The sequence below is a fragment of the Myodes glareolus genome, chromosome 3 (assembly GCF_982192425.1).
Source record: "Myodes glareolus chromosome 3, mMyoGla1.1, whole genome shotgun sequence".
NCBI lineage: Eukaryota > Metazoa > Chordata > Mammalia > Rodentia > Cricetidae > Myodes > Myodes glareolus.
Genome location: NC_142028.1, coordinates 1,090,987 through 1,106,148, shown reverse-complemented (window position 1 = coordinate 1,106,148; position 15,162 = coordinate 1,090,987). Strand labels below are relative to the sequence as shown.

The following is a 15,162-nucleotide window of genomic DNA, read 5'->3' as shown; positions in this document are numbered from 1 at the left end:
TTTGTCAGAGTGTTTCCATTTATGGTTTCTCATTTAGTTACACAAGTCATAATTTACAAAATGTTGACTGTAATTCTATATTTGCTTTTCATGTATTATAAATTTTAAGTCAACTCAAGAAACCATGAAATAGCAGGAAAGAACAGCTTTTATTTTGTGGGCATTCACTGATATGTGTCAAAAAATATTTATTGCTCTAAAAGTAACTTATTTAAGCTATATGATAACAATGACAGTGACACCAATACTGTTAGTTAATAATTACTCATTATGTTTTCATGTCCAAGGGCAATAGACCTTCTATAACTTGTTGGAGCCACATATGAATAGTTTGTTTAAGCAGAATTTCAACATAGGCTGACCCAATCCAGTCAACGTTTTTAACGAAGTCTTATCTGTACATTCAAAAGAATCAGTAAGTGGCCTGTTATTAAGACTTGAGTAGCAAGCCCTGTTGTTCACAATACTGGGACTTAGTTATTTTTGGAGAATGTTAGGTCTAGAACAATTCACTTAAACGTCAAATTAATGCAAAGAGAAAGGAGAGACATTTCAGAAATTTGTGAAGTCAAAATTGCATTGCATCTTAAATAGTAATAAAGGTAAAGCACATATTGAAAACCTATATTGTGTACTATTGAAAATGTGGTATTACTCTACCCAAGTTTCAATTATCAGAAGTACAAGGAAAGTCTTATATATGGAAGAGTACAGAACAGTACTGTTTTTCATACTTGCTTATAACAATGTTTCTATGAGGAAGCATATATTTACTTCTAAAGGTCAAATTTCAAACAGAACACTATAAACTTTTAAGATTTTAAAAATAGGCCAAAAATGTCTGTAACCTTATTTTAGGGATTTAGGTTTGCTAGAAAATGTTAAGTAATCTAAGTATTCAAGATTACAAATGATTGGACAAAAATAACTTGTTCTTGAATATAAAATACTGTATGAGATACCCCATTAAAAGTGAATCTCTGTATTGGCATTCTCAGTGTAGAGAATCAAGACAGGTAGAATCCTGCAGAGGGAATTTTAACCTACAAAACAAGAAGTAGAATAGCCACTGCGTATGGCTTGATATCGAAAAGATAAATCAAGAACTTTTGCTTTTCATTGTAAAAAATGATGATTTATATTAGACCTCTGTCTTGCAAAACAAAATTTCTCTAAATTACATAAATTAAATTTTTGTACTAAAAGCGAACATTTTAATTATTTAATTATCTGTTCAACAAAATAAACAAAGGAGGAGACAGGAACAAGTGATGTGACTCTCTACCCTTTGTATTGATGTTTTTGGGTAAGATGAGTCAGTACTGGAAAAGAACTGACTTTATAATCTTGTCTTTTATTAAAAGATTCTGTGGAGTGCTGAATATTAGAGTGTATGCTAAATTTTATTTATGTTTCATGTCCCAGTTCATAAGATCATGACAATAATGCTAAATTCCTTTGTAAATTTCTGTACTTTTTACATTATGCATATATCATTGTACCTCAAAAGAATTTGAGATTTTATATTGTATTCCTTTTCATGCATGTCCTTTTACCAACGTGCACATGAAACCCTCTAATTCCTTTCCTTTTAGTAAAAATTTTAACGTTCATAACTACTAATAGAGGTATTTTATATCTTAGAATATAGAAACAGGAAGACAAAAACAGAAATAGACACTAAAACTCAAACACCATACAATTAAATAAGACAATGTTTAAATTTTTTTATAAAATACCAACCATTATTTAAGAAGAGTTATTTGGGAATCTAAAGCCATTGCACACATCTATATAGTAAGAGCCTTGTTTACAAGCTCTACACCAGTAACAGAATTATCAGAGAAGGTGTTCTAAAAACTTAGATGAGGAAATGGGATTTATATCCAGTTTGGAGTGTTGACTATCCCTGAGTGATAACATTAAAGTGTTTATACAGGGGTGTTCATGACTTCTTAGTTTATATTAAATGAGATAACGTTTATTTCCGACTGATATAAGAAACCTAAGTGTATAAAAAATTGTGATTCAAAGTCACACTATGTTCTTTTCAAATACCAGTTGGTGTGTGCTATAGCATGAATTAAGGTATATTCTTCTCTTTCCCTTCATACTATAAACGTCTTCCACTGTATCCTGCTGCCTGGAATGAATGTTCTGATTTTCTCCAATAGGATCCAAATGCATCGCTCAAGAAACCAGAGTACTGGAGTCTTCTTTGTCTTCTTGGGATTCTCAGAGTATCCGAACTTACAAGTGCCTTTGTTCCTGGTGTTTTTGATCATGTACACTATCACTGTTTTGGAAAATCTGGGTATGATTTTGGTCATCAGGATCAATGCCAAACTCCACACTCCCATGTACTTTTTCCTCAGTCATTTATCCTTCATTGATCTTTGTTACACCACGGTGATTGCACCAAAACTCTTAGACTTTTTGATAACGACAGACAGATCTATGTCCATCAAAGGATGCATAGTCCAGTTTTACTTTGGCTGTGCTTGTGTGGTTGCCCAAACCTTCATGTTAGCAGTGATGGCCTACGATCGCTTTGTAGCCATTTGTAACCCTCTGCTCTATACTGTGGCCATGTCTCGTAGGCTCTGTACTTTCCTTGTAACCATAACTTACCTCTGGGGTGGGCTCTGTGCTACCACACTCACATATTTTCTTCTGGCACTATCTTACTGTAGATCTACCATCATTAACCACTTTTGTTGTGAGTACTCTGCCATCCTCTCAGCCGCCTGTTCTGATTCTTCCTTCAGCCAGTTGGCATGCTTATTAGTTTGTATGTTCAATGAGATTTGTAGTCTCCTGATCATCATTGTCTCCTATATTGTTATCTTTGTCACTGTCATCAAGATTCCGACTAAAGGAGCACTCCAAAAAGCCCTGTCTACCTGTGCACCCCACCTGACTGCTATCTCCTTCTGCCACGGAATCATTCTCCTTCTCTACTGTGTGCTCAAGTCCAAGAGCTCACTGCTTCTTGTTAAGATAGTCACTGTGTTTTATAGCATGGTCGTCCCTATGCTCAATCCTCTTATTTACAGTCTAAGAAATAAGGATGTAAAGGAGACTGTGAAGAAGTTAATCCATGTCAAAATCCTTTCTCCTTCATAGCCACACACATGCACACACACACCTAAAGAATTTTTTATTAATATTTTTATTCATTGATTTCATATTATTCATGTAATGAAACAAAAAATTCTGAGAAATTAGGGATAATGTGTGTGTTTAACAGTTACATGATTCACTACAAATGGCTTTATAGAGAATGTAAACTATGGTTCTTAATCTTAGAATGGAGAGAGCTAAATCATGATTCTATAATGATATATAAATATAAATTTTATTATATTTTGTTTTTCTCTTTTTTCATTCTTTCTTTTCCTTTCTCTTTCTTAACTCACACCTATTTCTTCCCTTTCTGCCCTTTATAATTCCCCCTTGTATGCATGTTAACTTTTGTGCAGGAGGACCTTTATATTTATATATGAGTACATATGAATGATAATTCCCTTTGTTTGTTTTTCCAGCACACAATAAGAAGGCATATTATATTATGCACATTCTTTAAACTTCATTTGAGCACTTTTAGAATCAATTGTCTTGCCTTCCATCAGTAATGAAGAAATACACTTTGGAAATTGTAATGTTTATAACTTTTTAGCAATCACAGTTTCTAACTGCTGGTTCTGAGAATACATAATTTGCTTTTGCATACACATCTGAAACTTATGCATATAAAATTTTAATGTACAGAACATACCAAGGCTAGATAAAATTTTAAAGATTTTGTTCAAAGCAGTATTTACACTATTATTTGAAACATCACTTACTTTTATATGATCTTTAAATATCTGTTTATCTGTATTACAGGTAGATTCTTTCTTTGTTTTCCGTTGTCAGTCCTGCATGCTTCAGTCATTTAATCCTTGTATGTATCTTATTAAAGAAATTTATCTGTAATTATTATGTGTATGTTGGAATGTAGGGGCTTATGAACTTGAGGGCAGTGCCCATAAAAGTCATAAACAGTCTTGGATCCTTTGGAAATGGAATTACAGTCATTTGTGGGATGCCCTTTGTAGGAGCTAATACATGAGCTCATATCCTCTGTAAGAACAGTGTGTGTCCTTGACCAGTGGACCATTTTTCTGGACCCTGCTAGTATGTGCATCCATGTTGGCAGGAGTTGGACTATAGCTATTTGTGGTGATCTATATTCATGTTTTCTATAGTCTCCAGGAGGCTACTTTCTTTTCATTGTCTACATCACACTCTTGAGCTACTGATGATTCTTTAATATTAATGTGTTATTTGCTGACCTGATCCTTTCTCCATACAAAGTTCACAAACTATTCTCCATGAGCTTGGCACTGGTGGAATATCCTACTCTGAATAAGACATCAGTCAGAAGATTGTTTTTTTTCTCTCTAAAATTTTGAATAAAATACATAGCCTGAATTTTTATTCTCTCTTCCTATATTTATATTTCTATGAATCAGCGTAATCATGATTTCAATGGTGAGATGATACACAGCTATCCATACATGTCTTTCATAAGTCACTAAGATTTTCATGGTACCTGTCTTCTTTGTCTTATTTTTTTCTCTAAAATATCAAGGCTTTCAGAAGATATCCTTTGTCTTTGTTTAATAGATCATCACCAGATTATGGCCTAAGCAACCATGATGTGAAGGAGATAGATAATAAATACCAACTGATATAGTAAAGCATATCATTTTAGACATTTTATTTGACATAGAAAGAAACTGTACTATTGTTCAATGTCGAATTGTCAAATCACAAATTTAAAGTAACCCACTGATAAGAAATTATTATCACATTATTTTACATTATAGAAATTAATAGGCCTAAAATCACAGATATCTTAGAAGTAATCCCTGAAGTGACTATTCTGGCTAGAATATTTGAGTATCAGCAGACTCTTTCATCTCTATCCAGATCAACATTCCTTTCAACTTGTATCTCATGAAGTAAAATTATTTTGAGATATTCCCAAGTACATGTAGCTTTAGTGCTGAGCTTTCAAACATCACTTCTTTCAGCACTCTGTGTAGCTGTGAGACAGCCTTCATTGAAGTTTGCTAGATAAACTTCACTGACTCAGACTGTTAGCGATGGATATAAACGTATATGTAGAAGGTATTTTCATGCTAAGCATCAGAATTAAGTCTCACCCCCTAGATTCAGTTTCATACCCTACCATAGGCTTTGTAATAAATTTACATAACAAAGTATGGATTCCTTCCTATACCCTCTAGTGGGTCTCAAATCTATTTCCAGAGTGAGTGGTTACCCCAACACAATCACTTTTTTGTAGTTTTGTTTTCTTCTAAAAGTGAGGAAAGCCAGTTGCAGTGTCAAAATTATAATTTAATGTATAAATATCAGATATGGTTTTAAAAATTGGGATATGCATTACAAGTTCATATAAGACAAATAGAGTTCATTTTTATTGTTATTTCATTTCCCACTACATTATTTCTTGGTCAAAACATTACTTTATTTAAATGTGTATAACAATTGGGAGAGTCTTTTGTTAAATGCATATCATATCTAATTTACAGACCACCAGATATGAAATAAAGGAGGTATCCCTATAGTTAAACTTCATGATTGATGATATATTAATGTTTATTTCTAAGCACCTAGAAAGCTCTGATTGGATAACTTTTTTTACAAATCATTAATAATAAAAAATACAATATTTCTTTTAGAAATAAAAATCAACAATTCCAAAATTAAAAGAACTTTAATTTGCAATTTGTTGTAGAATATCATTGCACTACATTGAACTTTATGAAAATTTTGATACTCCAAAAGACATCAGTCTTGATTAGCAAGTGAGAGTTGCAAAGATATGGTAATTCACTTCAGGCAATTGAGCACCCTATTAGTTACAAAAGAATTTGATCAATTCCATGTATCTTAATTTTTGTTAGCCGATGACTGAAAAAAGGAAAAATTTGTTTCATAATGAATGTGTACTAACTTAAAAATTGTGCACATTGAATTTCAAGTATGAAACCTTCACTTAAATAAAAAGCTCATGGCTACTTTCCTTATTATTTTTAGCTAAATACTCAACCTCATGTTAAAAAAAATGGTTAAACAGGTAACTTGAAGTTAAACTCACTGTCTTTTTAATTTTTTTAGTTTTAATTTTGTTTATCATTATAGAAAGTGTAAAAAATTCTGTACAATATTCCTTTTAAATGAATGAATATGGCATTATATGGTTTTACTGATTAAATTTGCAACAGTTTCTTTGGCATCTTTATTCCTGAGACCACAGATTAGGGGATCTAACATGGGGATGAAGACTATAGAACACTGAGGCCACCTTGACCATGAGCCATGAGCTCTTTGTGTTTGGTACACAGTAGAGAAAAAGAGTTGTTCCATGGAAAATAATTATGGCAGTCAGATGAGAGGCACACATAGAGAAGGCTTTTCTACGGCCCCCGGTGGAGGGCATCTTCATGACAGTGATGAAGATGAAAATATAGGACGTGAGAATGATGACCAGGCTGCTTATTTCATTAAATGTAGCAGAGACAGAAATAATCTCCTGGCTGATGTAAGGGTCAGAGTGGGATACAGCCACAATAGCAGCATGCTTACACACAAAGTTATTTAAAATACTAACTCCTTGAAAGGATAATCTCATCAAAAAGTAAGTAAGTGTTGTGGAACACATTAGACCCCAGGAGTATGATGTGACCACTAAAAAGGAGCACAGTTTCGGGGACATAGCAACCGTGTAGCGAAGAGGATTACACACTGCAACTGCAACAAACCGGTCGTAGGCCATCACTGCCAACATGTAGGCTTCTGTCACCACAAATGTACATGCGAAGAAGAACTACATGATACAGCCTGAGAAGGAGATGGTTCTGTCTTCTAAAATCAAGTTTTCTAGCAGTTTGAGTGTCACAACAGTGGAGTAACAGAAATCCACAAAGGACAGGTGAGCAAGGAAAAAGTACATGGGGTGTTGCGAAGCTGTGTGTTGACCCTGATGATGGCAATCATGCCCTGGTTTCCCAGCACAGTGACAGAGTATATGGTCAGGAAGAGGAGGAACAGGGGCACCTGGAGGTCCGGGTATTCTGAGAAGCCCGAGAGAATGAAGGTCGCTGAAGTAGTCTGGATTTCTTGGTCTCTGATATAAAACAGAAAAATTGAAAAACAGAAGCAATTAATAAGACAGGGTGAAAAATGTTTGTAAAGAACTACAAATAATCTTATTTCAGTGGTTAAATTTTTTAATTCAAAATGTAAGTTGAACCATGGGGGGCTCAGTCCAGTGCTCCAATGTGGGTCTCCGTCTGTATCGCCATCCATCGTCGGATGAAGGATCTATGGTGATAGGCAAAATCTTCATCAGTATGGTTATAGGCCAAGGCCGGTTCAGGCACCCTCTCCTCTGTCCAGAGAACAATCTGGGGATCTCTACTTGGACCTGGGATCCCATTTATAATCAAGTCTCTTGTAACCCCTAAAATGCCTCCCCTAGTTGAGATATATTCTTCCCTGATCCCATACCCATCCTTCCTCCCTCCCCCATCTCAGTCCCCCGAGTTTTCCCCATTCCTCCCCTACTCCCTTCTCTCTAACCCTCTCCCCTTCCAACAACCCTCCCACCCACCCCCCCATGCACCCGAGGTTACCTGGGACTTTTGTCTATTTCCAATCTCCAGGAGGATAAGTACATGATTTTCTTCAGGTTCACCTTATTTAGCTTCTCTAGGATCACGAATAATTGGCTCAAAGACCTTTAATTATGGCTAGAATCCACTTATGAGTGAATACATACCATATTCCTCTTTTTGGGTCTGGCTTACCTCACTCAGTAAAGCATTTTCTATGTCCATCCATTTGCATGCAAAATTCAAGATGTCATTGTTTTTTACCGCTGAGTAAAACTCTAGTGTATATATGTTCCACACCTTCTTTAACCATTCTTCTATTGAGGGGCACTTAGGTTGTTTCCAGGTTCTGGCTATTACAAATAGTGCAGCTATGAACATAGTTGAACAAATGCTTTTGTAGTATGATAGGCATCTCTTGAGTATATTCCCAAGAGTGGAATTGCTGGGTCTTGAGGGAGGTTGACTCCCAGTTTCCTGAGAAACCGCCACACTGATTTCCACAGTGGCTGTACAAGTTTGCATTCCCACCAACAATGGATGAGAGTTCCCCTCTCTCCACATCCTCTCCAGAATAGGCCCCCCATGGTCCAAATACGGAGCAGAAGGAGGAAGAACATGGAAAAAAAAACTCAGGAGCGCAAGGGGTGCGATCACCCACTGATACAAGGGGACTGATCTAATGAGAGTTCACCAAGGCCAGTTGGACTGGGACTGAATGAGCATGTGATCCAACCAGATTTTCTGAATGTGGCCGGATTCTCTGAATGTGACTGGCCTGGAGCCTTTCTGAAAAGCCATTGACAATGACACTGGGACTTGTTTCCTCTGCATATACTGGATTTTTGGGATCCAGTCTGTTTGGATACTCACCTTCCTGGACCTGGAGGGAGGGGGGAGGAACTTGAACTTTCCACAGGGCTGGAAGCCCTTACTGCTCTTAGGGATAGAGAGGGAGGAGGAGGGGGAGGGGGGAGTGGGAGGGTGTTGGGAGGAGGGGCGGAAATGGAAACTTTCATAATTTAATAAACTTAGAAAAAAAAACAAAATGTAAGTTGACATATCATGATATATGCTTTCCTTTGCAGTATAATATTGCTTACTCCATAATAAAATATAATTCACAAGATTAAAGATGAATCACTCAAACATAGGGTAAAATTTCATCATAAAATTGTAGAAGGTATTATTGGCTGTTAAAGCAGGCATACTGTAAACTCATGGTGTATCACGACATATTTTAGTTATACAAAGCAGCAACTACAGTGAAAACTTGAATCTTTTAATTTCCTAATTATTCAAAATAACTACAATTTCAGAAAAAATGAAAAGGAGTTACTCCTATATGTGCTATGCTCTTCCAAAATGTCTTAACTGCTCCTTTCTATGATTTCAATTACATTTTTCTTAGAACTACATTATAAGTATTTACTGACTACTCAGCATCAAATTAACACTGTTGAACATAAGATGAAAATAGCATGTCTGTGTACAGGAATTAAAGCCTTATAGTATTCACTATATTGTTATTTTATTGTTTAAAATAATATTAGACTTGTGTCCTCCGTATGAAAACTATCATTGGCATATGCATGTAGTTTTTCTTCAAATATTACTTTGGGTTTGGTTAATTCAATGTACAACACTTATTATATCATGAATACATTTTTAAATTTCACACAAACTTTATTGAGTCCAAATTCTATAACTAGACCTTTTAAAATTTTACACAAATCTCCATTCTTTCTCTGATCCTAATATAGCAAAATGTGAGCAAGTTAGGGTTGAAGGAGGAATCTTTTCCATCATTAACAAATGTGATTTCAACAACTCCTGATACATCTTTTCAACATGTGTAACTTCTCAGTCCATTTCTCATATTTGGTGCTTATTTTAATGCACTTGGTGCTAAATTTCAAAATCAACCATTTTACTCTAGGAAGTGTCATTTATATTCAGTTGTTTGATGACTATGTGTGCTGTACATACTGTAAATGTGTGCCTGTAAAGAGCAAATTCCTTCCTTCCTGTCTCTGAGATCCAACTTAGGATTCTCATTACATTTCTTTTACACATGGAATATCATATTGAATATTTTAGAAACTAAAGAATTATCAAATTTAATTTGTATCCTCATTTTTTCCTTTGAGAATTAATATAAAGTGATATATGTATACACCCATATATACATATATATTTACAAATAAGTATTTCATGAATGTCTTATAATTGATTAAAGTTAAAATGTTTGTATATATAAAGAAAATACATATAAATATATGAACAAATAAAATAATTTGGAAATATTTGTAACACAAGAACCATACAATGGGAAACAACATGATAAATTCATCTAATTAGTTAGACTATGTGAATATCATAGATGGTAGATTTACGCAGAGATTTTAAAGCCTGAGAAGACTAGGACCTTATATCACTTTCCTTTTAAAATAAAGTGAGAGTTGAGTAAACTCACCACAATGCAGAAAAGTTTGATGTATTCATTTATTTAAAACTCTTAACAAAATTTAAAAGGCTCCAGAGCCATCTCTGCTAAGAATTAAATTTATTTTTAATTAATTAATTGTATGAGACATAATAAAACATGAAAAATGCAAGTTTTATTCTATTGTCAAGAAATATTATAGAAAAATGACTTCTATTAAATAACTTTTACAAAAATTTCTCTGTGAAAACTGAGAGAAAGGAAACGGAAAAGCAGAAATCCAGCACCAAACTGTAACCTACATATATGTCACAAGTACTTTGGGGATGGGATGTGAACCCTAGAGAATGAGACTGAAGAATTTCCCTGGAGGCACAAATCAAACAATTAGATGAACTGAAGCCACATGTGATATTTTACTTGTAATTTTCTCTAATATTAGCAACATTTTCATAGCTAATTTTAATCATTCAAATACCTTATTAAAATTTTATGAGATGTTAATATTCTTTAAATTTAAATACCTACAAGTAACTATAAAACACCTATAAATTAATACATAAATGGAGGACTAGCTGTTATGTTATCAGAAGGCATCATTCAAGTTTCCAAAGAAGGGGAGAAACCAACAGTTCTCTCTAGCAATGACTCCTTGATCTACAACAATACCAGCAGTGCATGATACCCCTAAGGGTACAGTAATAGCATACGTACATTGTGGTAACCAACAGCTCTCTGATTGTAGTAAGATCCAAGCATCAAGAAGGAAGTCATGCCAAGTTGGAAACCTAGATAACTTCTCAATTCTAGTGGAGTCGTGGATTTTGGAGTAGAACCGACCACTACCATTTCACTAAATCAGCATAATCTCTAACAACGTTCTAAATATTTGTACTTATACAAACAGATAAATATAGTCTTTACCCTTCATCGAGAGGACTCTTTGCCACAATCAGAGACCATTACAGAAAATCACAACGAATCAATATGCATAGTTATGGAGCCCAGTCATAATGCACGTATCTATGAAACAACTCTTACAACTATAGCTCAGGGAATATTACAAAAGAGAGCCCAATACACTAAGAACAAATTTGGGTGTAGCTGAAAGAAGGCAATTTAAATTCCAATAAAAAGTGAATTTAATTCGTTATGTGTGGCAAGAGAAGAAAGTTTATGCAAATCACCCAAGACGTAATTTTAATAATAGGAGATAGCTGGTTTAGGTCTTTAGGGGCTTGGAAAGAAAGAGGAAGTTAAATACCTTAGCAGCAAGTATGTACTCAGAGGAAAGGAGAAAGGGCAGCAGAGGGTGGCAGGGAAAGGGCCTCATGACAGAAAAGGGAATGGAAACCACCTATACACATGTCACACACACATACACGTACATACATGCACGTGTGTACAAATGCACACACATGCACAACACACATACACACACATTCAAATGCATTCTCACACACAGTATAGAATTTTAAATGCTACACAATGATTGTTTCAGGAGTGTGATTTGCAGGCTTTGTCTTTTCTCTTTCCACTTTTTTAAAAATGAGTTTGTATCTTCTAAGCTATTAAAGAAAAAGGAAAAAAGTGTTAAGAGGATTTTGAAAATAGTAATAAAAGAGAATCTTTTTTTCCCCCAGAGAAATGTGATGTTAGATTTCAATTCTCCTCATGAAAAGCTAAACGTTTCAAAAAGTGGTTTTCAGTTTTGTTAACGTGCTGGCTATACAGTGAATCTACAGCTGCTCTCCCACAAGCATACTCATGGATGCCACGTTAATGGGGTGCATGGGAGGCAGAGTTGTCCCTTGAGGCAGAGGCAAAGAAGCCTCCAGAAGGACAGGCAATCTGTATCACTGTTTGAGTAGCTGTGGGCCTGTGAGAGCATCACCTGAACCCTCAGACCTAATGAATCTAGCTCTTGAATGAGCTCTTGTAGATCATGTTTTGAAATCCTCTTGTTGACACTATTGTTTTTGAAGTATGAGAACCCAGAGTTAGGAAATGCATGGACAGTGTTACAAAGATAAGGTGAGGTCAAAGGGAAAGTGGAGGGTTTTTAGTGTTGTTTTCCTACATCAGGGGCTCATGTTTCAACAGCTATTAACTGTTTTCTCCCATGGTTATCTATGACCAATGGGCCTGGGCATTTTCATCACGGAGCTGTGTTGCTCCTCCCACTCTCCTGTCTAGAGCAGGATGTCTCGGCATCACACTGTAGTCAGGCAGTGCCAGATAATTTGTCATGGGAGGCCATCCTGTTTGCAGTAGGGCTTCAGCAGCCTGGCAGGCCTCTACCCACTCGATACCATTAGTCTTCTGTCATTAGCAACAACCAAATATGTAAGCACAGTCAAATGTCCCCATTAGGTAAAATCATCCCAGTTGAAAACCACCAGTTGAAAAAAAGAATCAAAACCTAACAAGACATATTCATTAAGTAATAGTATATTTCCTTGTTTTATTAATGCAAACATAAATAACCGACAACCAGAACATGAGAAGGTAGGGTTTCTTGACTCCACAGATCATCACACGGGCCTGGTCTCTAATATGTTGAGTGTTGCTCAGAGTTCTGTTGAAGGTTGTTTTTGTTGTTGTTTGTCTGCTTTGTTTTTTGTTTTTGTTTGTTTTTTTGGTTTTGTCATAAGGAAACATGGACAAACCATTTGTTATTCAAATATTAAATATAATGTTGTATAGAATGTGCTCAGAAATTTGGTGAAGAGTATTCAATAAAACATATTCCTATAAAAAAGAGGAGCCAATAAATATTTAAAGTCATAGTATCATGAAATTTGTTGTGAGGTTGTGTCTCACCCAGAGAGTCTTACTAGCAGAACTGCCTAAACATAAGCCTAAAAAAACTATAGTCATGACAAAAAGGACACTGGAAAGATCAAGAGTCCCAACCTTTAAAAAGAACTCTAAGTAACCAAGGAGTTCTGAGAGTGGGGAGGACAATGCTCCCCAGGGAAGAACATAACTGATTATTTATTATCAAATGGTCACCTCTGAAAACTTTCATATAAGTAGCATTACTTATGAATGTATAAGTATGTAGATATGAATACAGCTGCATGTAATGTAAATGTTAATGTAAAAAGAGTCATGTATTTGAAAGAGAACAAGGAATGATATATGGGACACGGGAAGGAAAAGGAAGAAAAAGGTGAAGTAATTATATTATAATCTCAAAACTAAAAGAAATTTTCAAGAAATCAGTATGTTCTCAGCACAGAAGATTCAAAGCCTTCTTCTGGCTTTTTTGGGCACAATACATGTAGAAAAGATATTCATTTGCTTAAAATAAGTACATAAACTTTTTAAAAATATTTTTAAATACAACATAGTATAGATTTACACATGAATTTACAACTTCAGAAGATTATGATCACACATTCCTTTCCTTCTAAAATAGAGAAACATGATTTATTTATTTACAAATTTTTTTTACAAAATGAGTGCTCTTTTTAGGAAGCTAAAAAATAATACAATGGAAAAAAACTAAACACTACATTTTGCACAGAACCACAGTAGTCATATATCCAGAGAAGATATACAAGTGCCAAATAATCAGGACTAAAGCAGGTCACCATTGGTAATTGCTAGGGAAATGACAAAAAACATCAGGAACAACTCACTGATTTTGAGTAAGAAGTGTATTTCTTTATTTCTTTCTGTTTGTTTGTATATTTGTTTTGCTTGGCTTTGTAGTTGAGATACTGTATATACCTGGCTGGGGAAACTTCTTCTGTAGACCAGGATGACCTTGAATTCAGTGATCTTCGTATCTTGATCTCCTGAGTGTTGGATTAATGGTGTGAGCTCTAACCACTCTTTTCAGTTAGATGTGGTGGTGCACACCATTACTAGCCACCTTGGGAGGCAGCGCCAGCTATATCTCTGTGAGTTCAAGGGCAGCCTGTTCTACAAAGTGAGTTCCAGGATAGTCAAAGCTGAAGATGGTAAGAGAAGAAAAAAAGGAGAGAGCTGTAAGGAGGTTGGGAAATCATGGGAAGTGGGTAAAATATTTGGAGATTGTAGTGTCCTGTTAGTATTATTGAAGAATATGTAAACCTTTGATACGCTGATGGAAACATGCATGGTGCTTCATCAAGAAATTAATGTGCAAATTCCATATAATCCAGAAATTCTACCTCAAATAAGTACCAAATTAATTAATACCAGACTCACATATTCATTTTCAGGCAATCCTTATTTACAATAAGCAAATGACAGAACCAAAGCAGGTAGCCATCAACAGATATGCATCCTTCAACAAGAATGATCTATGCAGACATTAGAATAGATGAAATCAACACAGAAAACACATAGTGCACAAATCCAACCATATGTGGTACTTATGAACTTCATGGATTCAATAAGCTTCCATACAGTTTACCAGGTACAGAAGCTGGGGAAGAATCATCCAGCATGTGTACAACTCTTATTGGAATGGTGAAATGTTCTGGAGACAGTGAATACAGCAGCACAACACTGTGAATACATTTGGGGACACCAAATTGAACACTCCCAAGCATTCATGTAATGAATTTATATCTGGGATATTTTAAGTTCTTAATAGGTAATAAAACACAGCTATGAAGAACTGGTAAAATATGCGGCTTGCTAGTTATGACTAAAATATAAACATAGTTGTATATGCGTGATGATTTTAAAGTCCTGTTTAGAGAAATGCAAAATACCCTTTCATGATGCTGGTCTCACTCAGGTTTGTAATTTTGTGAGCTTAGCCCTCAATAATTTGTCATCTCTCCATCTCCACACAGGTTTATATAATTGTAGCAACTATTTTAAACTCTTAAAAATGTGTGCTAAATTATTACATATTTTAATCTCAAGATTTGACCTCATAATGAGTTTAGTGTTAATGCAGTTAATTGGAAATCTTATGTGATTTAGAGGAAGGAGAGATGACCGTCAGAGGCTTCTACTAATGTGTTGTCCTTAGATAAAAGGTATTTTATCTGTAGAGTCTAAGTCCTCATTTCACCTTATTTT

General features: G+C 35.1%; 1 protein-coding gene and 1 pseudogene across 1 annotated transcript; one reads left to right on the top strand and one right to left on the bottom strand.

Moving 5' to 3' along the window:
• The first annotated feature begins 2,148 nt into the window (after positions 1 to 2,148).
• Positions 2,149 to 3,126, top strand: LOC125399389 (olfactory receptor 1165-like). The gene has a single exon (XM_048432833.3). It carries the CDS (start codon positions 2,149 to 2,151, stop codon positions 3,124 to 3,126), a length of 978 nt encoding a protein of 325 aa, XP_048288790.1.
• Positions 3,127 to 6,267: 3,141 nt separating this feature from the next.
• LOC125399390 (olfactory receptor 5D3-like) lies at positions 6,268 to 10,193 on the bottom strand (annotated as a pseudogene).
• Positions 10,194 to 15,162: the final 4,969 nt, after the last annotated feature.